This window comes from Lissotriton helveticus, chromosome 12 (genome assembly GCF_964261635.1).
Source record: "Lissotriton helveticus chromosome 12, aLisHel1.1, whole genome shotgun sequence".
Classification (NCBI taxonomy): Eukaryota; Metazoa; Chordata; class Amphibia; order Caudata; family Salamandridae; genus Lissotriton; species Lissotriton helveticus.
Genome location: NC_136073.1, coordinates 485,431,885 through 485,458,287, shown reverse-complemented (window position 1 = coordinate 485,458,287; position 26,403 = coordinate 485,431,885). Strand labels below are relative to the sequence as shown.

The following is a 26,403-nucleotide window of genomic DNA, read 5'->3' as shown; positions in this document are numbered from 1 at the left end:
GATCCTTTCTGCTATTGAAATGATCAGATATGCCCATGTGATCCCGGGGCAAAACTAATGTAAAATATTTGTATGGCTAATCATTCGACAATAGTCCCAAAATGATTTTTAATTCTTAATGATTGCTCCTTCATGATAATCACATTGAACCAACTAGAAGCGGATTAGAGTCAGTAGACCATATTAACAGCATATGCTACTTTGGTAGTCAATGCAATAAACCCTTACCTTTCCACAAGCATCTCTTGCTTCCACGGCAATACTTTAATCTATCTCAATAGATTTCTAGGGCACGGCTCATATAGATCTGGCCAGTGACAAGGTTAGAGTAGTCTTGTAGAACATTTACTTGTAGCTGTGAAAAGCACACATTCATCAGAGGATTAGCTCGATCAGATTCTCCCAGGATCAATGGAAGGCTTGTGTGATCCCTCTTAGACGGTAATGTGTTCACCTTCTCTTGAACGGATTCACATGCGCACACATTTCTCTGTCTTAAAGCCATTTATCTCAGAATGTCAAATTGCAATAATTAACCATTATTGATCTTAAATTCAATTAACTTCATTAACACAGGTCATGATGAGGGTTCTTGTAAGGGAAAGCCTTTTGACAAGTATCCTTTCTTTTGTGACTTTCGCCATTGCTGTTTGCGGCTCCACATTATTCATACCACAGTTATATCTTGGAGGGATGTCTGCATTTCCAGGGGATATGAGGAGCAACCTGCTCTTTTTTTAATTGCTTACATTTCCATTGTTTTCCTTTATCAGGGTTGAACGTATGAATTTTTTTCACGGCATGGCTGTCGCTGAATGCAGACGTCAGCTAAATCGCAAAATACAATACTATGTTTTTCTGTACGCTTATGAAACCTGTATGCCAAGATCAGTTATTTTAATGAATACTTATCTAGAAAAGAAATAAGGAAACAGAAACCAATGTAGAGAATGTGAAATATAGTGATCATCAGATGAGTGAAATGAGCATCCTGCTATAAGACAGTTTATCTCATTTCCATGCACCATGAAATGAAACGAGGTAAGGACAGGGAGGGATGTGAACTCCTCTTCTACTCTTAAGATGCATCCATTTTCTATTAGGCTTGTTTAAAAATGCAAGTCACTACATTGCACTGCCTTTACAGTACTAACAACTGGATATCATAGTCTATATGAGTACATAGTGTTAGTTATCAATGAAACAAAGGTAAACTGATACGTGTTAGTGATGTCACATATATTGATGACGCAAGTTGAGTTGTTTTCGTTCTGTGCAGGCTGTGATTTTGCAATAAATGGCTAAAACTGAGGTGGAGCTTCTGTTTTCCAAAGCCCTGTACTTACAGATCAGTCAGCTATTGCTCCAAGTGCCACTGGACACTTCTCAGTACCAGAATGTATAGACCCCTGCCACCTCTGCCAAAGCATTCTAACGTTTTTTAGAGTTTGAGCAGCTATATCGTAGAGAGACAATCTTTAAAGCAAAATCTAAAAGCCCAATCAAGTTGAGATTATAGTCAGCTTTTCCAAATGATGATCTTGTTGCTGGTGCCTTAGTTTTAATATAGCAATTTTTGTAAAAAAACATATTAGACGTGAACACATCCGACAGGCATCTGTAAGTAAGTCTTAATATGTTTGTGAGTTATATGGGCATTTGGGAAAGGAAGTGTCACTCACAAAAATGAGTAGACACTACTTGCCATATGAAATCAAGACAATTGATCATGTTTTATCATACGCTTTATAATATTTTCTTATATTTTACCTTTAGAAATTGCTACTTTGTAAACTACTTGTCTGCAATATTTTTTTTTTATAAAGCAGATTTTATTGAATTTACAATAAAGATCAAAAACAATGCACTGTATCTGGATAATGAAATGGTAACACCTGACAATAAAAGGGTTTAAGGCTCACACAACAATCGTCATCAAGGCCGTAATATTCGCAACACTTCCCCCAGATCTACTAGTCTGCAATAATTGACTGCTCTCGTGTAAAGTGCTCTAATACCCATGTGAGTCTGGTTCGTGCTATATGGAACTGCGTACATAATCAAATGAATCTCCTTAACTAACATGTGAGTTTATTTGGCAGTTTGTGTTTGCATGACCCTTTCCAAAACCACATCCGGTACACTCACGTTCATTGTCGACTCCATCTGGACCCTCTATACCAGCAGCATGTGCATGACCAAAAACAACTTCTATGTCATCCATGCTGCAAAATCCCTGTAGGCAAAGGAAACAAGCATTGGCAATGTCAATAGATCTGGTTTGAAAATAATGTTGTATGGTAAGATGAAGCAGTGCATAGCATAAGAATTAACATGTATTTGTGTGGAAGCAAAGAACTGTAGAATAATATTGGTGTAGGTTAAAAGGTCAGGTGACAGTTGCATTATCGTGCCAAACTTAAATATCCATGTAGGTTAATGTCTGCCCTCCTCTCATCAATACTGCTGCTAGAGAAAAATACATGCATTATCTACTTATCTAGAGACACTTTCTAGAAGTGCAATGTCATGTGTGTGTGTGCCCTGAAAGTTAAAACTCAGTCGGCTGGATAAATAAGCAAAATGATCACAGCTTTGTAGTGTGCAAGCACTTTTTTGTGGAAGCACACAACTTCTGCCCAATCAAAACAAGTACTCCTGGCTCGCAACATGTGGATGAAGCCAAAGCTCCTCTCTAGTAATGCTCAAGTACTAGTCTAACGCCAGCTGCACTGTCAAGCAAGACAGTAATGTGGAAGCTCAAAACTTCTGCCCATTCAAAACAATTCCTCCTGACTCCCAACATGTGGGCGGAGTCTAAGCCCCTCTCAAGTAATGCTCATGTGATTGTCTGGTGCAGCTCTGCTGTCAAGCCAGGCCCAGCTGCAGTCCATGCTGGTAACAGACGTGGGGCGGGTGGGGGTATTCCGAAGAACGATGCTGTGGGAAAAATAATTATTTAATTTTCCCTCTGCATCGTCCCTCAAAATCCCCCCCATCCCGCCCTACCGCTGTTACCTGCACAGATTACGGCTGGCCAGACCATAAACTACTACTGAGTATGTAAAAATGACTATTGAGTATGTATGTAGTTTCCAGAAAGTTTTCTACCACCTACTATGAGAATGGGCAATTCAATTTTTATGAAAGGGGCAGATAATGTTATCTAATGCTCAGGCCTCAGAATACTTGGAAAACGCTCTTGCATTTGCAAAAGCAAATCTTTTGGTCCAATTAACAATGATACTGTATTTTCTTGCTGCTTTTCATTGAAAACTGACTACAGCAGAAAATAGTATGCTACAATTTAAAGCATTGATTACGTTTTAATTACTACATCTGGGCACTAATGCTTAAAATATTAAAGCCAAATGTAGGGTCCGTTCAGTCACACTATTGTGCAGATACCTCCTCAGGGATAGTAAGCGCTATACAAATGTAATTATAATACATTTACACAATGCTGTGGCCTAATTTTTATTTATATTATGAAGAGCATTAGCCAAGGTCACAAGGTCACACGCATAACCTAGCAGTGTTGGTATTCCAACGTGCATGCGTCAAAGAAGCTCATCAATTCTAGGATAAACAGGGGCCCCCATCTTCTGTCTATGTAGGTGCCTCTACTAATTGTCTGCAGGTGATACTTTAGGAAGAAGTCACCTTTTTTCAGAACTTCTGAAACATGTTGACTTTCAAATTCTTGGACATTCTCAGATTTAACTTTATTTTTCGTGAGAATGGCCTTCAAGAAAGCATTCGTTTTTGGAAGATCTGAATCTGCACCCTTTCTTTGAATGTATTTCCTCATTTCTGTTCTAGTTCTGCACCCTAAGAATCCAACGTGCCCTTCATCAACGCTCACATGCTCTTGCTCTATATTTTCCACACATTGAAACTTAAACTGCACCCAAGTCTTGTTTTGTTTTCATTGGCTGATTGTTGCCTATGTACCTTGGACTGTTTGTTAATGCCTTCGTGCTGGCCATATGGTTTACAACATCACTAGTCACGTAGGGGAAAGTCAGTGATTAATGAACGTGATTAACACGATACGTGCATTTCTTTGCAGTGATGCAGTCAAGATGAAAGCAAATGGTTTACACTTAAAAATGTTCTACGTGATTGTGGGGTCAAAGGATATTGTAAAAAGATTATACAACTATGCCTCTATAGATTCCCACAATTGAAGTGGCTCGTTTTTTTGAGACGGGAATGTTTTTGACGGATTAAACTCTTCAAGAGTGAAACGGGAATATATTTATTTGGCTAGATGTAAAATCACTGCCTCTGTCAATCAAAACGAATCCGGACCCGCCATTTTATAATAGAAAATATGTTGAATTGGGTAATTTACTAGCCATAGAAGTGGAGAAGGTAGCCTTTCACTTACAAAATGGCCCAACATGTTCAATGTTGTTCAAGGAAGAGTGAAAGCTCTCTGTAATTTCAAGATGTCATGTGCACCCCATCAGGGAAAGTAAGCGTCAGTAACGGCCCGTGCAGGGAGTTCCGTGTGGTGGAAAAGTGGGGTAGAGGAGGGGCAGGGTGGGGGCAGTAGGTCGTAGCGCGTGCTGCATCGCAAAATGCAATGCAGCGCGCACGCTACGAAATTAGTTTTATTTATTTAATTGTTTGCTTACCTCCGATCATCCATATTCCGGTGTTTACTACCCCCTACCCTGCCCCTCCCCCGCCCCGCCCCGCCTCGCCTCCGCCCCACGGAACTCCCTGCACAGGCCGCTACTGGTAAGCGTTATATAAATGCAAACCCTTCCTTCCCTCTTCTATCCCTCCACTATCCTTTCCAATCGAAACAGGCTAACGGTTCACCGCTTTAATTAATTTCATATTTCCCTATACTAATTCACCAATAATCCTTTTTGGGTTGCAGAGTAGCATTCTACTCGCCAAAAAAGTGCTTCGACGCCTTGTCAGGGGTAGTAAGCACCATATAAATGCAATGAAAATACAATTACAATGTGTTTCACAAAGAGTACCGCCAAGAGCAATGTTCAGCAATATTTGGTCTTGGAAAACTTTACAGGGACCTGCTTTATAAAATGCAGTTTTGGACATTCAGAATGATGTTGGTAATCTTTGGTATTACTCCATTAATAAAGCCCCGCCTCTCACCGGAGAGAGGGCCCACTTTAGCCGCAAGGTATGAAGGGAATGCAGAGACCAGCTGGCCTCCGCTGCAGCCCACCTTGAGTTTCAAAGTGAACTGTAAATAAGCGAGACCACTACAAGGTTTACAACAGATCTGTAATCCCTGGAGATTTCATAGACATCGGTATTTGGGCACCAGTGATTTAACAGCTAGCAGGGCTATAAAGCAGTTGCTGTAAACACGGGTTTGGCGTCTGCTTGCTGAAACTCCCAACGCTCTGCTGGGACGCCATGTTGTTCCGTTGTAACCGTAACGGCGTGCTTTTCACGTCGGTCTTTGCGAGAGCACTGACACGTGCAAAAGTGTTAGTCCCCTTGAATGCGGACTAACTTATGTTCTCAAAGCCCCTAATGCAAAGACAGTTTGGTGAAAATAGAATGTCAAGAGTATAAATTATTATACACCTCACAGGCCTTTTCTAAAATTACTGTGTCGCCACACGTATTTTATAGGTTAAATAATTCATACCTTGGAAAACTAAATATTTTGTGACCTTTGTCACCGAGAGTAACGTCCAGTGTATGTTGATTTCGTATGTGCTTTTGAACTATACACGCAAAAAGTTCTGTTACCTCGAAACATTGTCACTATTCGTTCGAGAAACAAGCGAACACAGTAGTACATGTCACTCACAATGCACTTTCGTCATTCCAAACTCGATTTTGCCTGCCACAAACAAGGGTTTGCAAGCGTCCCGCAACCCACGAGGCCGTTTTTTTTCCTTTTAGGGTTCACCAATATAATGCCTTTGACTTTATTTGAAAACAATTAACATCAAGGGGTTGTTAATACCCAACAATTTAAATATTACACCAAGTTTAGAAAACAATAAAAAGTGCAGGATAGTGACCATCCAAATGCACATACACACTGCAGCTCAGTGATCATTTATTTTACACAAGGCGTTAAGTAGCTCCGTTTATTATTTCTACAGAATCTAAATGCCATATGTCACTGGTACCCAAATGAATGCTGTTGACGACCTTGGGAATATGAAGCCTTGAGCTTTCCCTTCGGAAATTCAGACGTAAGATCCGAGAATCAAGCAGAGATAGCAGCGAGCACTTAATGTGCGGTGCCATCTTGTATTATCTGGGTATTTCTTCCAAGAATTGAGGTTCGTTATCAGTGTTGAAGCCTCAATTAGACTAGCTACACCTACATTTTAGCTGTGATAATACTTACCCCTTACTAAAATACCACAAATAATTAAAACGTATGAACAAATACAATCTAAAGTGTCAATCTTTGTAAAAATGCTATTACATCCCATTCCTTTCATTTCCCCGCTTAGTAAATAACTGGTATTCATATATACCAGCCTAATAGTGCACATTTTAGCAACCCTGGAAGGATGGATGGTTGAATTGTTCCAGCTGACAATCAGACACAAGATTTGCAGGTTACACACACAGCTTAGCAACGGGAGCTTAATGCACTGAGCTACCTTACGAACATGTAGCTGGGAACTGCTCTTCAAAACGTATACAACTATATTTTCATAACTTTGTTATGGTGTGAATTTGGAATATTCACTAGTGCGAATGGTTATCATATTTGTCTCCAATTCTTCCGGTCTAGAAGTGAAGCCTCCCTTGATGTTTTGGTTGGAATAGTTCCGGGTAGCACTTTGCAATATGGCATGTTTTATGCTCCCTTCCAGTATTTGCCTGTCCCACAAATTATGCCTGCACCCCCGATGTTTTGAGAAGTCCTGATGCTGACAATATCTTATCTGTTGAGTCAAATATAGAAATTAAGCCAAACAGTGCAGTGTTTTGTAGAGTATAATTGTTTGTGGCGTTAATAAATGTCAGTTGAGTATGCATCAACATTTCTATCTTGGGTGCACAACCACCCCCCCCCTGCCCATCTTGTGCTGGTTTTAACCTACGGGAGAACTAGGATATTGATATAACAGACTGTAACCAAGGCGCCTGAGAAATGATTACATTCGCAATCAAATAAGTTGAATTTAATGTTCATAAATAGTAGGCACAGTACGTATTTGCACAGTCTATAATGTTGAAACAGTACTGTGTTTGCACAATCAAACCTTAAAAAATACCATAAGAGGAGACAGCGGAGAAAAATATGGTTGAAAGATTTTAATACATAAATGCGGACAGATTATGTTCTTTTTTTTGTAAGTACATATAGTTGGAAAGAACAAAGAGGGACCCCAACAAGATAGGTAGTAGTCGAAGGTAAATTAAAATATTTTGAGCTAATCTTTTATTGTAGTTATAGGAATAGCGATGGTGCCTATTCATAATCTGTTTTTTTCCTTGAAATTCGTAGTTTTGTCGTTGTATAAAAGCAGGGGGGTTTCGATGAAGAATTGCCCACATGGCAACATGACAGTGTGTTCAAAATTACTTCCTGCTCGAATGTTTTTTTTATTCATTGTTCGTTTCTGTGATCAAGGCAAGGCATATCTCACTATGTAATGCTTGGTGCTCACATTTCTTAACTAGTTTCCAGTTTCCTACTTCTCTGGCACCTCTAATGCCTTAATAGCCTTTCCATTCACACATTAACGAAGTGCCTTTAAATAGACATATTAACTGGGTATAGTTGGAAGCAGCAAAAGTGATAATGAACATTTTAAATCACAATTTCTCCTGCAAGTAAAATTAGTGTCAAAATATGTTCATCAATGTTGGTGTGGTGAGTGCTTATCTACAGGTTTGGGAGAGTGCAGAGGGCTCACAGTAAGCATCCAGAATCACAGAGAGCCAATACCGCTCACAGTACACAGAAAAAAACAGCACTTCCAGTTGTGAGATCGGCTCACCGTATCTTAAAGTATGGCCGTCAGGGTCACAATCACGTGGTCAGATTTTGTGTGTCGTAGTTGTGTCATATTCAGAAGACAGTTGGAGTGTATTTTGTGACAGACAGAACGCGAAAGCCATGTATGATATTGGTTGTTACATCTGTCTGTTCTCCTACTTTACTAGAGTTAGGTTTTATGTATCAATGAACACATTATCGCTGCTATGGTGCATGGGGAACATACCATACCTTTTGATACCTTAAGAATTTCAGATCTACATAATGAGAGTCAGAGTATCTCCTCATTGTGTCACTAAAGAAATAGTGTTCTGCTCCTGTAGCTTAAAAAAAACCAGTAGTCATGAGGTGTGAAACCGCAATGATTATCATTCAGAGATGTGTGCTAAATATTCAATATTACCCCCAATGGAGTCATTCCATTACCACAGTCAGGGGGAGGTACCACTGATTTACCATTTTTCACCTGTAAACAGAAAATACCCTTTGAATACCCATTTCCCTGCCCTTTTTAGGGCTCGCCTCTGACAACACATTCATGCGCTCTTGCTTGAGAGGAATATTGTTTGCAATGCAGGGCTTGGAACCCACTTATTGCCTACCATGCATTGGCTTCATTGTCACTCTTCTTTGCTGCCTCATAATTGGTCAGCACGTGCTGGGCATCACTACCTTTTCTTTCTGTGGAGCAGCGACACAAGCACAGATTGTATCCTCTTGATTAGTGTCTGTCCACTGATCGTGCTGTGATTGAGGTCCTATTTCACTGCTGCACATTTATATACAGCTTAAAAAAAAATTATATTGCTTATCATCGTACACATACACATTTCAGTACACTTCCTCTGTATAAAGTTCTCATGCTGCTTTCTCCATTCCTTTTTATGCCCCCATACCTTTGTATTGATTTTAACTTTGGCTCCTTGTCTAAGTTTCTTACATCCACAACTGTACTACTCTATGCCCCTCTACTCTATGCTACTCCCCTCTACCCACTCCATTCCAGTCTACTCCAAGCCACACCACTTTGTGTGATGCCACTCATAGCAATGCCACTCTACGCCACTCTACTCTACACACCACTCCCGTCAACACCATTCTACTCAATGGCACTCCACTCTACTCTATGCCTTTCTACTGTACCCCTCTCCACTCTACACCACTCTACTCCACACCACTCTACGCCACTCTATGTCACTCCAGTCTACCCCACTCCATGCCACTTCACTCCACTCTACACAAATCCACGCCACTTACTCTACACTACTCTACACCACTCCAAACCATTCTACACGTTCTCATTCTATACTACACTATTCCACTTTACACAACTCTATTCTACTCTATGCTACTCCACTCTACATCACTTCACTTTAAGCCCTCTAGTCTATGCCACTTTACTCAATTCTACTCTATACTACTCCACTCTATGCTACGCTGCACAACTCCACTCTGAACCAGTCCAATCATTGCCACTCAACTCTATGCCACTCAACTCCTCACCACTTCAAACCACTCCACTATGTGATACTTTATGCCACTCCACACCACTCTGCACCACTCTCTTCTACATCACTCTACGCCACTTCACTAACTTAGCCAGGATGAACAGCAGCCACATAACTCATTCTTTCTCCCGTTCCATCTCAGGGTCAAAATCTGCTACCGAAAAGTACGTTCTCGCCCCCAAAAATGCATGCTGGGCCCACCATTGCATAAATTAAACCACAAAATTAGCTGTGTCACACAGTATTGTGGCAACTTTAAATGACAGTAGTTTGTATTAACACATGCTTTGTCACTGTGAGTTGAACAGTTGGGAACCATGACCAGTGAATGCACTATTTTAAAATGTTCAATCAAAAAATTGGTTGCATAAGCTACAAAGGCATTGAAATAGTGTTTTAATATTTTTATAGTATTTCTGTATGCTTTGCCAATAATAAGGATATCTCAGTCTTTGCGTATTTGTGATTTTCTGTATTATCTTTCACCCTGTCTCAATCTTCATGTCACAAGAAATTCGTTTTCAAATATTGGGCTTTGAGAATTTCCCCAAAACTGGCAACGATGTGGCTCAATGCATTCCTTTCACTCTTGTAGTTGCTTAGTGTGCTTGTGCTTCACAGACAAGAGTTCACAGATCATGTTAAAAACAATCCAGCGCTAGGTGGCCACACTGGTGTATTTTGACATTAAAGGTGAACGTGCAAAAAATAACAGCACCCCCTCTATGACCTTCATTTTCAAGCCATATCATGAGTGGAGGCTAATAAGGAGGTTATCAAAAAGTTGTAGAAGGGTCTAGCCCCTTCCCCGTAGGAAGAGATATTCAGATGTGGGGCAAAGTAGACCAATGGCCAGTTATGCTCAGGGCTGCCTAGCCTGCCTCTATTCTTATATATTTCTATGTTAAAATGTGTTGTGTGTGTTTTTGAATCTTGACAAGCCCAGAAAAAACACTGTCTCTCTGATGACCAGGGTGCTACTGCGACCAGTACTGGTAGTGTGTTTACGTACTTTTGAGTGAGTGCATCAAAATTAGGGTGACCAGACATCCCGGATTTTCCCGGACGGTCCCGGTTTTTGAAAAGTGTTTCGACACTTTTCTCAAAATTGAAGGTTAGTTAAAGAAATGTCCCGGTTTTTAAGGGAGGGTTCCGGTGAACCTGCACATTAATCACAGTGTTATGCAGGCTCACATGTCGACCAGCCATCTTAGAAACGGGGACAAGTTCACTTCTTTAAACTCTCATGCTGTGCTGCTTCGCCTCATTTAAGCAGCACAGCAGGATTTAATGAGGTGTGAATCAGGGCTGCAGAGGCCACAGGGCAAGGCCAGGCCCACCAGCAGCCATACCCTGGGGCTCCTAGCAGAACGGGAGGTAATGTAAAAATACCTTTTTTTAAGAGAACACACAAACAGAAATATATATATATATATATATATATATATATATATATATATAGATAGATAGATAGATAGATAGATAGATAGATAGATAGATAGATAGATAGATAGATAGATAGATATAGGAAGCCCTGAAACCTAATAGAACATTTAGTCCTATTTCTGTGTCTGTGCCCGTTCCGGTTTTCCATTCTGAAAATCTGGTCACCCTAGTCAAAATACTAAGGGGCGTATTTACAAGCCCTGTGCGCCGCAGGTGCGTCACTTTTACCATGGGTTAAAGTTACTTACCGGCGGCGCTAGGGTCTTGTAAATAAGCCCCTAAAGGTGCAGCTGCTTCAGTCCACTGTTTAACCTAACCCTCAGTACATGGAGTGCATGGAGTTAGAATAGTAAATATACACTCCATTATAGTCAATGATCGGTCCTAGTATATAAAGATATGTCATGATATGTGTTGATATGTGTGTATGTGTGCACATGTGTGCGTTTGCGTACACATGCTGCAGCATGGGGTTTTGAATACGATATTTTTTTTATCTCTACCAATATTTAGGAGCTGTGGGAAAACTCTTCATGCTACATGCAAACAACAAAACTCAACATGCAATACATTCAAACGTCATACGTGCAGTGCAATACACAAGGAACATAATTCATGCTTTTAAAAATACAAATAACATTGCAATAACATGGTTCCTATAACCAGCTTGCTAGTACGGGCTGATAATTGTCTGCATGATGGCCATCTTTCAGCTTGCTCACCTGCCGGAAATCGGCATCCTTTGCTTGTTTTTCAATAGGCCATGCTAATGCTAAAGCCACCTGAGACGGTTAGAGAGCGAATATTCCCGCATACAAAATAACTAATGGTTTGTGCCTGCAATCGCTTCACTTTTTGTTGACACCGTTCAATAATCTTCTCAAGAAAATGGAATCAGCAGGTATCACAGAAATGTAGGCATTTACAAGCGTTTTCACGTTGAAAGGCCAATTTGTTTGACAAATTACAAAAAAGGTGGACAGTTTCGTTTACATTGTGTGTTTATGTTTGAGTGTTAAGACTTGATTTGTGAAGGTGTCCTTCTTTTTCGGACTTTCTTTTTAAATATGACCTGCCTAATTAATGGCAGAAGGGCACCAGTGGCATAGCAAGGGACTATGGGCCATAATGCACGCAAGGAATTTGCATCTCCCACCCTCTGGTTTGGTAGTGAAAAAACAGGCCGGGATTGGTGTGAAGTGAGCCCCTCAGACCCTATATCTGGGCGCCACTGCTCCTGCTGCACTACTGCTAGCTTCGCTTCAGACGGGCCCTGATAAATAGATAGATAAAAGACTCAGAGTGCTGCCTCCTGATAATATATTTCTCTTATTTGGACATCTCTGTGTTTCGTGAATATTGCACTGAGGCCTAACCACCTGATACAGGTTTCAGTGTGTGCCTAGGTGAGGTTGCTGGCCAGTTGCTTGTGTACTGTATGAAGAGAGTGGCACCAGCTTTATACAATTTTATGAAGGGCTCCCATTAACCTTGGTTTGATCCATTCCTGTTTCAGTAACTAGCCACACAAATGGGGCAGTGTTTTTATCGGCAGAAGAGAGTATTGCTGGGTGGGAGGAATTGTGTGGATTCCTGCAGATTCAGGAAGTTTCCATCACAAAAATGTAAGAAAAATGTATCATTTCAGGCAAAGTTTGAGGTTTACATGGCTTTATAGGTAACAAAACCTCATGGGATCCACACAAGGCACACCACCACCCTGTTCTCCCGTAATTGTCTAGTTTTTCAAAAATGTGCAGGTTTGTTAGGTTTCCTTAGATGCCACCTAAGTTGGGGCCCAAAATCCACAGCCCCCACTTTGCAAAAGAAGGGTCAGCTTTGAGTGGAAAAATTTGATGTATCCATGTTATGTTTTGGGTTGTTTCCTGTCGCGGGCAGTAGGCGTACCAACACAAGTGAGGTACCATTTTATCAAAAGACTTAGGGGAATGCTGGGTGGAAGTAAGTTCATGACTCCCGACAGATTCCAGAGCTTTCCATCAGAGAAATGTGAGGAAAATGTGTTTTGTTGGTCAAAGTTTGAGGTTTGCAAGGGATTCTTGGTTAAATAACTAGGTGAGAGCCACACAAGTCACCCCACCCTTGATTTCCCCAGGTGTATAGTTTTTTTTAAAATGGGCCGGTTTGTTAGGATTCCATGGATACCTCCTGAGTTCGGACCTAAATTCCACAGCTACGGACTTTGCAAAAAAACAGATCAGTTTTTAGTGGAAAAATATGATGCATCCATCTTGTGTTTTGGGTCGTTTCCTGTTACAGCACTAGGCCTATCCACACATGTGAGTTACCATATTTATCTGAAGACTTAGGGGAATGTTGGGTGGAAGTAAGTCTGTGACTTACTGCAGATTCCAAAACGTTCCATCAAAGAAATGTGAAGAAATTGTGATTTTTAGTCAAAGTTTGAGGTATGTAAGGGATTATGGGTAAAGCAACCTGGTGAGAACCACACAAGTCACCCCATTCTTGATTCCCCTAGGAGTCTTGTTTTAAAAAATGTTCAAGTTTGCTGTTTTCCTAGGTTCTGCTGAGCTGGGACCCAAAATTCACTGCTACCCACTTTGCACAAATGGGTCAGTTTTGTGTGGAAATATGTGATGTATACATGTTGCATTCCGGGCCATTTCCTGTTGCAGGCGCTAAGCCTACCCACACAAGTGAGTTACCATTTTTTCTAGAAGATATGCGGGAGCATAGAGTAGTAGGACATTTGTTATTACCAATTGGATGTCACTGCATTTGAGCCTTCCAAATGAAAACCGGAGTGTGAGAAAGAAGATATTTTGAAAAATACCCTCTAAATCATATGCTCGTATGGGCACACATTCAGAGATGTACAAATAGCCACTGCTCCTAAACTCCATATCTTGTCCCCATTTCAAAAACCCATAGGTTACCTTGATACCTATTTTTCAGGCTACTATTGGTTTATTGCCAGTACAGTACACAATGAAAAACCATTGTACGGTGCAGCTCAGTTGTTGGCTCTGGGTACCTTGAGTTCTTGGAGAGCCTACAAACCATATATATCCCCACAACTGAATGGGTCTAGCAAACATAAAGGTACATTGCTTTTGTAAATTGGCAATTGGGACAAAAAGTTACAGATTAAAACATTGTCACGTATGGCTGTTTTTTTCTACTCATTTTCAATATTTCTTTATTTGCACAGTTAGTTTCTTTGAGGAATCTACACTTATGACCCCTTGCTCAATTTAGAATGTTATCTACTTTTCATAAATATATAGGTTTCCTGGATCACCCACGGGTTTCATCACTGGTTTCCACCATGAACTTGAAATAGGTTGAAAGTGCAAGCAATTGGAAAAATGGGCTACCTATTTAAAAAATAAAAAAACTGTGGTAAAAATTTGTTTTTTTATTCAGCTCTGCATTTTCCTAAAAGCTGAAAAGATGGTGACGTTAGCACAGCAAACTGTTTGTAGATGGCACTTTTATGAAATAAAAACCTTTTATCCAGAGCATTTTTCTTCCTGTTTTTCCCCAAAAGCTCAAAAGTTAGCTATATTTTGTCTATTTTCTCGGTCCCCTCCAGGGGAATCCACAAACCCTGGATACCTTTAGAATCCCCAGGATGTTGGGGGAAAAAGGATGCAAATTTGGTGTGGATACCTTGTGTGGGCAAAGTGTTATGGAGGCCTATGCACAAACTACCCCCAATAGCCCAAAAAAGGACTCAGCACTGGAACGGGGGGGGGTGTTATGGGAGGCCCATCAGTTAAGGGGTTAACAATCGTCGACACATAACTTACAACTGCATATTCCAAACTCTTGCATTGTGAATCCCACAATAACACCATAACACATTATAAGGTACATTTTAACAGTTATGCATACAGCACAGTACAAATACTGTCTGCTTGGACCCAACAAATTCCTCAAACGGGCTGGCACCAAAAATGCCAACAGAACATAATCACACGTGTCACATGCACACCAAGGGACCAAGGCCATCTAGTTGCCCAAGCAATGCAACTAATCATGTCCGCATATTCCCCTTACCTACCACACCCAGAGAAACAACAGACGCATTATACAACCTATCTACACACTCACACTGTTAGAACCCACAATCTTGGCCTAAAAGCCCTCTAATTGACAGAGTAATGCTGCCTCACCACACCTTCCAAAACAATCAGCCGCGCATTAACACATTAGTCACACACATTCCCATTAAAGTATATATTATTTCAATAAACTTTAACTTGATAATTCCACCAACTTCTTTGCATACCGTGCACATGTTACAGAACTGCAAAGTGACTATGCCTCAGAAGTAAAAAAAAATAATAAAGCCAATTTGCTTCGTCCATACAAAAGAAAACATTTGTACCTTCATACATTTTTTTTTAAATGTCATAGAAAGGATGAATTTTGTTGGTTTTTTTTTTGTTGGGGTGCACGAGGATACCGTATATGGAGCTTGTCTTTATATATCAGCCTGCCTAGAAGGTTGTTGTATGAGACTGCAGACATCAAGTTGGATGGCCTTGGGAAGATACCGGATAGTAAAATACAGTCCTGATTTCAAACGGCCAACAGCCATGCAGCTAATCTCCAAGATTCATTATATGTAAATTGGCCTCATACATATTCATTATTAATAAAAACCTGATTGGATTTTACTGTTCAGTAGCTGGACGAGCCCAGCCCCGTGGTTTATATAGGAGTTAAAATTGAGGTTTCACATGTAGAACATGTCAGTTAGGTGGGAAAGAAAGTCCTCACAGTGACACAGCAAGTGGGCTGCGACGCGTGCACACAGCTCATTTATCTTTACGCCGCACTACTTGGTTGTTTTCAGTGCTTGTTTAGCGTGGAACGCTTTCTCCCTTGGCACTCTCGGTTGCTGACTTCACAGCTTGAGCTCCAAGGGGAAGGAGTTTTCCCAGGTGTCCCTAGGACGGGTAGCGTGAAGTCACACAAATTAGACCGTGCTCACTTTCAGGTGCTGCAGCCAGCTAGAGTTCAGCAGACAGAACGGTGATCTGTACCACTATTCTATTTTCAGACCAGCATTTTATTGGGGATTGCTAGAAATTTCTAATTTGTTTGCTAGGTACATTTTTATTATGTATAATACAAAGCCAGACAACAATATAGCTAAGGAGTGCTCTTAATATTAGTATGAATCACGATTCTTTTATGCAAAAACTTTATTAAAGTCATATTTCTGCAAAATATAATTTAGCATTTAAAAATCTATTTGTGAGAAATGTTTAAAACCAGAAAAAGCGAAAGATATGGTTTTGTTTTACTATTAAATCTATTGGAAATAGATTAATTACTTCAGCATCATTTTTCACCTGATGAACAACATATACGCATTTATCGATTTCAAGTTTTTGCATTTGTCTGTAATAGCACCATTTTTACTTTTTCCTTACCTGCATTGGATGCATTTTCACCGAGCCCCTCGGTGTTTGCACTCCCCTGAGATTTCTCTAGAAATTTGCAGAAGGATGTTGCAGGGAATTAAAGAGGGAAAATGCTTATTTTCACACATCTCTGAGACCAGCCATAAGAAGTGCAGTCACTGCTCCTTATTATCATCTCATCAACGTGGCCGACGACAGTGTCCTTTTAACTCCGTGTCCCAGGATATTATGTGATTTGACAAGATTTCATTTCAAAGCTCCCATTGCAGGAATTGCATGCCAGTGGCATGTTTAGTGGCTTTTGTCTTGGGATATTCACCCCCCCCCAAAAAAATAATAATCTGCGAGCCCGTTCCAACATGAGCATGGTTAGAATGTCCTAAGCAAGGAAAGTGAACTGTTACACTGGACTAGGACTGAGGTACATTTGATATTTAACCAGGGCATCCGTTTTGTAAAATGGACACCAGGAAACAAGCTAATTTGTATTTGGATGGCAGGGAAATTAGCATACCCGCTAGGAAATCATAACTGGCTGTACACAGAGCTCTGAGACAGCTACTACTAATGCAAAGCTCTTCACTAAATACCTAAATAAAATAAAATAAAGGTTCATTGCCTATCCAGGCTTGCATGCTACTTGTAAATGGCATATTTACCTCTTTTTTGAAACTCTATCAAAACAATGATCTTCACAAACAGTAAATAAAAACGTCACAAAAAAACGAAGATTTATATTGTTCTTTTAGCATGTATGGGTGTTTTCATTGCACAAAATATTGTGGTATAACGCTGTGGTGCAAAAAGCCATATTACATACAATCTGGAAAATGTAAAAAAAAACTCAAACAAGACAGCAAGGCTTTAAAATTGCCAGAACCAGTAAGATTTTGCAGCAATTTAAGACCAAATTATGTGGCATGAACGAGTAAATTATGTGGGTTTGTGCGACATATTCTTTAATCTCTAAATTATGAAGCAACAGCAGTATAAGCATATTTATGGAGTAAACGTTATAGCCACAGAATTGCAAATATTTCACGGGTCCTGACAGTTGTCTATTCTTTTATCACATTATTCACGAAATGTAAACAAGACCTAAACATTCTAATTTTCAGTTGGGAATGAGAAGATTTGTATGTGATCAGCATATAAGAGGAACCCAATGCAGAGATGATGTCACAGAGGGCGGTATAATACAGGGAGAGCTGGGGTGACCTACGACACAGCTTAGAGAGGTTCTGACTGGTAATGAGGTACTGAGCAATAATTTGCAGGAGGAGGTCGATTAACTGAGAGCTAAGGAAGTGATACAGAGGACCAGGAGGGTGTATAGTAGGATGCGCCACAAGTTGTTCAAAGAGTATACAGGTACATGAGATGAGATGGTTGGTGGTACAGAGGTGATAACATCAGTTACATGTGAGAGGGCAGTTTTTGTGGAGTGATAGTCAAGGATACCAGACTGAATTGGATTGAGTAGCCTACTTAATTTATTACAAGGGATATGCCTGTTAAAGACTAGGGGGCAGATTTAACAGCCCCTTGCGCCTCCTTTACGCCACTGTTGCATCACTTTAGTGATGCAGCGGCGGCGCAACTCCAGCGCCATGGTGCGGGGTACTTACAATGTGACGCATCTGGGAGATGCGTCACATTGTAAGCCTTGCGCAGCATGTAGGCGTTCTGGCACGAGGGGGGGCGTTCGGTGCAGGAACACCCCCTAAAAGTGGCTGAGTGAAATCTACAAGATTTCACTCAGTCACTTTTAGGGCCATGCTGCATCAAAACCCTGTGCCTGCTTGAAGCAGGGGTAAGGATTGACGCAGCATGTTAGAGATAGAGCACCCTGAGCCTTGCTGGAGCTGCGTCGCGCTTGCGGCACAACTCCAGCAATGCGCCGCATTTCCGCTGGGGATGCGTCACGCATCTGCCCATCCGAGGTGCATCAGTGGTGGCGCACGGATGGGCAGATGCGTCGCAACTCTTCTGGCGCATCTCTGCTGATAAGCAGAGATGCGCCAGAAGTCGTAAATCTGCCCCTAGTTGTTCAAACAGCAGCCGCCCGTGCAGGTAAGAGCGGAGGGGCCGGGTGGGGGAGGGGGGATTTCGACAGACAACCACAAGGAAAAAATAATTATTTATTTCATTTTCCCTCGTGGTCGTCTGTTGAAATTCACCTCTACCCGGCCTTACCGCTCTTACCTGCACGGGCTGCTGCTGCTGTGTTCAAGTATATGCGAGAAAAAACACAGTTGAGAACACAGGACAGTAGTTCTAAGGTGTAACTGGGCCATATGGGTGTTTCTTTAATAATAGCATTAGTACAGTGAATTTAAAGCATAGATGCTACATACTTCATTTGAGTGAATGAGCAAGTAGGCAAATTAAGCAGGGAAATACTTTAGAAATGAGGCCACAAAGATTGCTAGGGTGAGCGCTTAGAGTCTGAAGGTGAACTTGATAGGTTATCAGATTTGAGAAACCAGGTAAGCCACGTGGGTGATATACTGAATAAGGAGAGTCTGTCAGAATGTGGATGGGGATCACAGTAGAGTGACATGGTGGAGAGGGGTAGTCAGTAGCGCGTGAAGGGTTTTTCTGACTGAAATGATTTTGAAAGAGAAATAGGAAGCAAATTCTTTTGTTGAGAGTAGAGACTGTCTGATGATGGTTTATGGTGAGGCAGTAAGTTGTAGTTAGTGGGTGCTAGTTTAGGGTGGAGATGAGTGGAGTCAATACAGTTGTTTCAATTAGGCAGATATGGTGTTATCTGCAGTAGGTGATAACGTTTCTAAGGCTAGTTTGTTGTCAGGTTGGTGCTCAGTGGCTTGTTTTTTGCCATGTGAGAAGGAGCCTCAACGTCTTGGTTTACAGTGAGCAAATTATTGGGATGAATGAATGCTGGGGATGGAAGGCTGCTTGGGGAAGGCTGTGTAGAGGATAATTACTGAATGATACATTGAGGAACTGTTTTTTAAATGCATTATGGGAACATTTGGTCATTCTTAGGTGATGACGAAACTGGGTGAGTGCAGCAGGATTTCACTCTATGGGGCTGCCCTCGTCATACTTACTGAGGGGAATATCACCCATTAAGGAGGTAGATAACACATTTGTTTAGAATTGTGTAATGTGCACTAATTGCATACTGACCATCAACTCTAATGAGAACTCGACCTAGACTTTTATATTGTCATGTGCAAGGTCTGTGTAAGTGAATATTATAATTGGATGAGGACAATATTAATTGTTTTTCCTGCGATACAATGTTTTGTATTGACTTATTGATTAATCGACTTTTAATGAGCCCTTTTCCTTGTGAGTTTACTCAGTGAAATAGGAAATGATTTCCTACTTTAAAAAAGCTGTAGTGATATATACATATATATGTGTGTGTACGTGTGTGTATGTATATGTAACGCGTGTCTCAGCTAATGCGGGGTCGAGGGAGACCTAAACTACAATAAATGATCCCCATTCCTACCTACCTCGAGTACGTGCCTCTTCTTCTTTGATGGAGTGGAATGTTATATATATATATATATATATATCTCTTACATCAAATTTATACTGGTTCTATATGTATACATTCCTGTATCACGTTATTGAAAATGATTTAACCTACAATCTTTTGCACTCACTCAAACATACAATATGAATCACTACTTTTAATTTGCTGCAATTGATGCACATTTCTCCCTTTCTCTGGGTTGCATTATTATTTTTGCAGATGTGTTTATTAAAAGAGGAGCATCAAACTTGTAATGAGTAAGAAATGCTTGCTTAATTTAAATTGTGAATCTGTCTGTTAAGAAATGCATTAGGGGTAGGAGAAGCATAAGACATATTAATTGACAGACAGGAACTGCTGTCTCTGAGGTTGATACAAGTAATTTATTACTTTAGAAATGAATGCCACCTCCAGAATGTGCTTCATTAATTTCAAATTTAGTTTTAATTTCAAGCTGTTGCCCCTTGAGAAGAATAAGGTGGCAAATTATTTTTGAAAAGCGTTTTCTCTTCTAAAGAAAGACCATATTTTAACTGTTTAATATTAACAATGAATGTAGTTGCTTGCTGAGCTAAATTGCAATGTGTTTTAAATTTTTCTTTGTAGACACTGTTGGTAACACATGTTTGTTTTTTCCTGTTCGCAGCCTATGTCTCAGACGAGTTAAAAGCCGCTGCACTTGTTGATGAAGATGTCGACCCTACTGATGATGTTGATGGTGAACCTCCAGCCAAGTATGTCTGCCCTGAAAAGGATTCTACTGGCTGCCACGACTCCCCAGCCGCTGAATTCTCCAGCCATGAAATGGACAGTGAATCTCACGTGAGCGAGACAAGTGATCGCATGGCGGACTTTGAGAGCAACTCCATTAAAAATGAGGAGGAGATCAAGGAGGCAAACGCCCCGCTGGAGGATTTAGGTGTATCCGACAGTTTAGAACAAATGAAAGCTGTGTACAACAACTTTCTCTCAAATTCCTATTGGTCCACGTTGAACTTGAACATACACCAAACAACCACAGAAAAAAACAATGCTAGCAGCAGCAGTAGCAGCAGCAGCAGCAGCAGTTGTGGAAGTGGAAGCTTCGACTGGCATCAGAGTGCTATGGCAAAAACACTGCAACAGGTTTCTCAAAGCAGACTCCTACCAGAGCCAAGTCTTTTCAGCACAGTTCAGTTGTACAGACAAAGCAGTAAACTCTATGGCTCCATATTTACGGGAGCCAGTAAATTCCGGTGTAAAGATTGTAGCGCAGCCTATGATACTTTGGTAGAGTTAACTGTTCACATGAATGAAACAGGTCACTATCGGGATGACAACCATGAAACTGATAACAATAACCCGAAAAGATGGTCTAAGCCGCGTAAACGTTCTTTATTAGAAATGGAAGGCAAAGAAGATGCCCAAAAAGTATTGAAATGCATGTATTGTGGCCATTCATTTGAATCACTTCAGGACTTGAGTGTACATATGATCAAAACGAAACATTACCAAAAAGTGCCTCTGAAGGAGCCAGTTACACCCGTAACTGCCAGAATTATCCCCACAACAAGAAAGAAAGTAGCCTTAGAGATTGATCTTCCTAGCTCTCCAGATTCACCAGGGGGAACACCAAAAGCCGCACTTTCTGAATCAAATGAATCACAGCAGAAGAATTCAAATCCTTACATCACACCAAATAACCGCTATGGACATCAGAATGGGGCAAGCTATGCCTGGCATTTTGAAGCAAGGAAATCCCAAATTCTGAAATGCATGGAATGCGGCAGTTCTCATGATACGTTGCAGGAGCTCACAGCCCACATGATGGTTACAGGACATTTTATAAAAGTGACCAATTCTGCACTGAAAAAAGGAAAACCAATTGTAGAGGCTCCAATAACCCCCACCATGAATGCTTTAATAGATGAGAAGGTCCAGTCAGTGCCACTAGCTGCTACGACATTTGTTTCCCCTTCAAACACCCCTTCCAGTGTTTCACCAAAACTGAATGTTGAAATCAAAAAAGAAATTGATAGAGACATAACTGACGATAATGACAATGAACTGGAGAAAACGAATGAAAATGAGGAAAAATTTGATGTTCCCTCAAAATATCATTACCTGACTGAAAATGACCTAGAAGAAAGTCCAAAAGGGGGTTTAGATATTTTAAAATCATTAGAGAACACAGTAACGTCTGCTATTAACAAAGCCCAGAATGGCACACCGAGCTGGGGAGGTTACCCAAGCATTCATGCTGCCTATCAGTTGCCTAACATGATGAAACTCTCTTTAGGCTCATCAGGGAAAATTGCTCCATTGAAACCTATGTACATAAACAGTGAAGTTCTGTCCCCAACCAAAAACCATTCACTTGTTTCTCCTCCCAGCAGCCAAACATCACCAGTACCAAAAACAAATTTCCACGCAATGGAAGAATTAGTTAAAAAGGTGACAGAAAAGGTAGCCAAAGTTGAAGAAAAGATGAAAGAACCTGAGGGAAAACTATCTCCAATAAAAAGAGCCACACCATCACCTTGCAGCAGCGACCTCAGTGATCCACCAAAAACAGATATTTCTAATGAAGGAGGCTACAAAAGCCAACAAACCAGCCCCATTCCACAGAGGGAGATATGCAAGGGCAGCCCCCCTCTTGAGCCTGTGGAAAATGGTACGGATCACCACATCAAGACAATTCCTCCAACCTTTGGGTGTAGTACAGCAATTATAACTGACCATCCTCCTGAACAGCCGTTTGTAAACCCATTGAGTGCTCTACAGTCAGTCATGAATATTCATCTGGGAAAAGCAGCAAAGCCCTCTTTGCCCTCAATGGACCCCATGAGTATGCTTTTTAAAATGAGCAACAGTTTGGCAGAAAAAGCTGCCTTGGCAACTCCACCAATGCAGTCTAAAAAAGCAGACCATATAGACCGTTATTTTTATCACGTCAACAATGACCAACCCATAGATTTGACAAAAGGCAAGAGTGACAAAATCTGCTCACTGGGTTCAGTACTTTTGTCATCCACATCAACATCGCCTGCGTCTTCTTCATCCACAGTGACAACAGCAAAGACATCTGCAGTCGTGTCATTCATGTCAAACTCGCCGCTGCGCGAGAATGCTCTGTCAGACATATCTGATATGCTAAAAAATCTGACAGAGAGTCACACGTCAAAATCCTCCACACCTACAAGTATATCCGAGAAATCTGACATCGATGGTACGACAACAGAGGAACCAGAGGAAATTACACCAGCTCATAAAAGGAAGGGGCGTCAGTCCAACTGGAACCCGCAACATTTGCTGATTCTCCAAGCCCAGTTTGCCGCCAGCTTGCGTCAAACATCAGAGGGGAAGTACATAATGTCAGACTTGAGCCCTCAGGAAAGGATGCATATCTCAAGATTCACTGGACTCTCAATGACAACAATTAGTCATTGGCTCGCCAATGTGAAGTACCAACTCAGAAGGACAGGGGGGACTAAGTTTCTCAAAAATTTAGACACTGGGCATCCGGTGTTCTTTTGCAATGACTGCGCTTCGCAGATCAGGACTCCTTCCACCTACATCAGTCACCTCGAATCGCATCTAGGCTTCAGGTTACGAGACTTGTCCAAATTGTCAAACGAACAAATTAGCAATCAGATAGCACATACAAAATCCCCCTCTGAAAAACTATTGGCATCTTCTCCCGAGGAAGAGACTGGAATTTCCTACCAATGTAAACTTTGTAACCGGACTTTTGGTAGCAAGCACGCAGTTAAACTCCATCTAAGCAAAACACACGGGAAATCACCCGAGGACCATCTTCTGTACGTCTCTGAGCTTGAAAAGCAGTAGAGGTTGTTTCTGATTTTAAAAAAACAACAAAAAAACTCTTAATTTGCTTTGAGGAAAACTGTCAAAGACGCCTTAAAGCTGACTTTTATTTCTTGGCACATGTTCCTATTTTAACTCCAGAAAGTCACTCTGGGCTGAACTGTTTTGTACAACTGTACAGTATTTAATAGAGATGCATACTCAGCTGTTGTTACTGGTAAAGTATGAAGGTTAAAATGCAGTGATCAGTGTTTGGAAGTTTGTGTACATTGGGTTTAATCGCTGTGCATCCTTGTGATGCATCGAGCTGCATGCATTGACGAACAGTTTTATTAAACAATTTATAATTGATTCCAGTGCACTTTTTTAATGACCTACGTGTGCTGGCATTTCTGAGCCTTTAAACTTTAGCCCTCTGAGTACTCTGAAGCACTTCTTTTGTTTATTTGGTACATTGTATCAAACCAGTTTTTAAAATAAAAAAAACGATGTTTACCAGCTTAGCTGAACCTCTGATTAAACAGGTTTGCAGGGGTTTTAATTTCTATAATCACAAACATTTGTTTTTATTATTTTGACTCGCAGCATAGATGTATATAATGTATAGAGTTGAAAACCCGCTTCTAAAAATGTGATTGATATATCAGACATTTTGTCTCCATCATTTTTATCAATTTTATTTTGTTTTGCAGATTTACTCTAGACATAAGCTGTGCCTATGTAAGCTGTACATTTTTAGGTCTAATCAATTTTTATGACATTACAACACTGTAAATTATTCATAATTTGCGACAGATAACCTTTATAAACTATTAAAAACTTATTCTTAAAGAAAGTATGATTGTTTTGCAATACATCTATATTGAAAGAGGTTCACGTTTAAATTATACATATTTATTAGCATCATTTCAATGTTGTTTAAAAAAAACATGACAGAAGCCATGGACCGACGGCATCCTTGGCATGCATCATAACTGTTTTGCACAAAAAAGACGTTTAAAGGTATTTATTAACTGAAAATTGTTCAAAATAAACTCAGTGCTCAAAGGGTTAAAACATTTGAAAAAACTTGTACTGTATTTCCTTCGATAAATCCTTTAAAATGTTTGTTAAAATGAAACTTTGCATAAGAGTTATGAGGCATTCTGTGATATAATCAATTTTACTAAGTTTGCTCGGTTGTTATTTCCTATTGTAGAATGCCTTTTTAGTTGAACTGGGAACTTTCTGTTATGTTTGCCTAATTATTCTCCCAGGATTCCATACTGCAGCTTTATCTTTAGGCATATGAAAGGTAACCCGTGGTTACCAGCACATTTTTGGATGTTAATTTGCTGAAGTAACTGACAGCTGACACCGTATGAGAATCTATGTATAAAATATTGGCATGTAAACAGCACAGACACTGAATTGCACTCTGTGTCCTGTTTTGTTGTTGACAATGAAGCACCATTATATGATTCTTCAAATAACCTTTTTTCTACAGCAGCATTAAAAATTGTCATTTTGCTATAATTTTGTCTTGGGCTCACACTTCTGTCTGAAATGTGCTAGGACTAACGAGCACATTAAAATTAAATTGCGTGCTCTGTGTTTATGACTGATGCTTGGTAGGTTTTCTTCATCTGCCAGGTGCTGGCACTCAAAAGCAGCTCACAAATCACCTGATTTTGAGTGAACCTTAGAATTTCAATAGACGGGATGCAGATACTTGGTGCATGCATTAACAACATCTCCCATGCAAAGATAGATGCTCTGTAACACACTTTAGGCGAGGTCTACTAAAAGCGCGAGAGAGCTAGCAGTAAACTGTTTGGCAAATCAATAAAGCGGTTTGTGTAATCATAAACGTGTACCACTAATCTTGCTAACATACACTCTGCTTTGATGATACTGCATTGCATGTGCTTGCACAAGAAGGAACAAAGCAAGGGTAAAGTATATTGCTCCAAGGACAACATTCTCAATATATGTACTTTCAATTGAAAAGGATAAGTCTCCCAAAATTTGCACGTACATCTATGAATATAACTGATGGATATGAGACGCGCCAGTATGCCTCTGGGAATTTGCTTTATGGTACTTCATGACACAATGGTGGTTGTAGTAAAAAGGCAGAGGCAAGCCCTAATTCCTCCTAGAGCCGACAATACCCTTGTAAATAATTGGCTTCCCATATGAGAATTTCAAAGACACGCTCCAGTTCAGAGAGTACCTGATATTCCTTGAAGAGAGGCCATGATGTTGTTCTGGAGGAGAGCTTCGGGTGCTGTAAGAAAGGATCCTGCAGCGGAGTGGAGTGCTGCGGAATGTGGTGGAGGCTGGCAGCCACAGCATCATTCTGAGGAGAGAAGTGTGGGGAAAAGATGAGGCATATGTGCCAGGGCTAGTGACTTTGGAGCTGCAATGGTCTGGTCAACATCCTGTAACTCTAGGCAAACCATTTAAGGACCCCTTACCTGAAAGAGAAAAACAAATAATCTGACCTTGTGTAAGGTAATCCGATGCTCATGTAAAGCACTCTAATGCCCCGGGGTAATATGTGCGCCATATTAAACAGCAAAAATAAAAATAGGTGCAGTCTCGATGGGCAGCACAAAATAGGAATGAGGTGTGACTGGAAAAAACAACACCAGTGAAGCTTCACAACCAACAACATCTAGCTAGGCGGTTGCAAGTGGTACATTCTAGCTTGAGGCAATAGGGTAAGTCTGACCTGGTATGATGTTTTTTGCTTTC

The 26,403-nt window shown here is 40.6% G+C and overlaps 1 protein-coding gene across 2 annotated transcripts in view; it reads left to right on the top strand.

Moving 5' to 3' along the window:
• The window catches only part of TSHZ3 (teashirt zinc finger homeobox 3), a 144,652-nt gene extending 119,473 nt beyond the window's left edge, over positions 1-25,179 (top strand). For both annotated transcript variants that reach the window (XM_078671439.1, XM_078671438.1), the window contains exon 2: positions 20,504-25,179. In XM_078671439.1, the coding sequence (XP_078527565.1) occupies positions 20,662-23,685 (3,024 nt within the window). In that variant the 5' untranslated portion in view covers positions 20,504-20,661 and the 3' untranslated portion in view covers positions 23,686-25,179. The remainder of the gene's footprint in view (positions 1-20,503) is intronic.
• Positions 25,180-26,403: the final 1,224 nt, after the last annotated feature.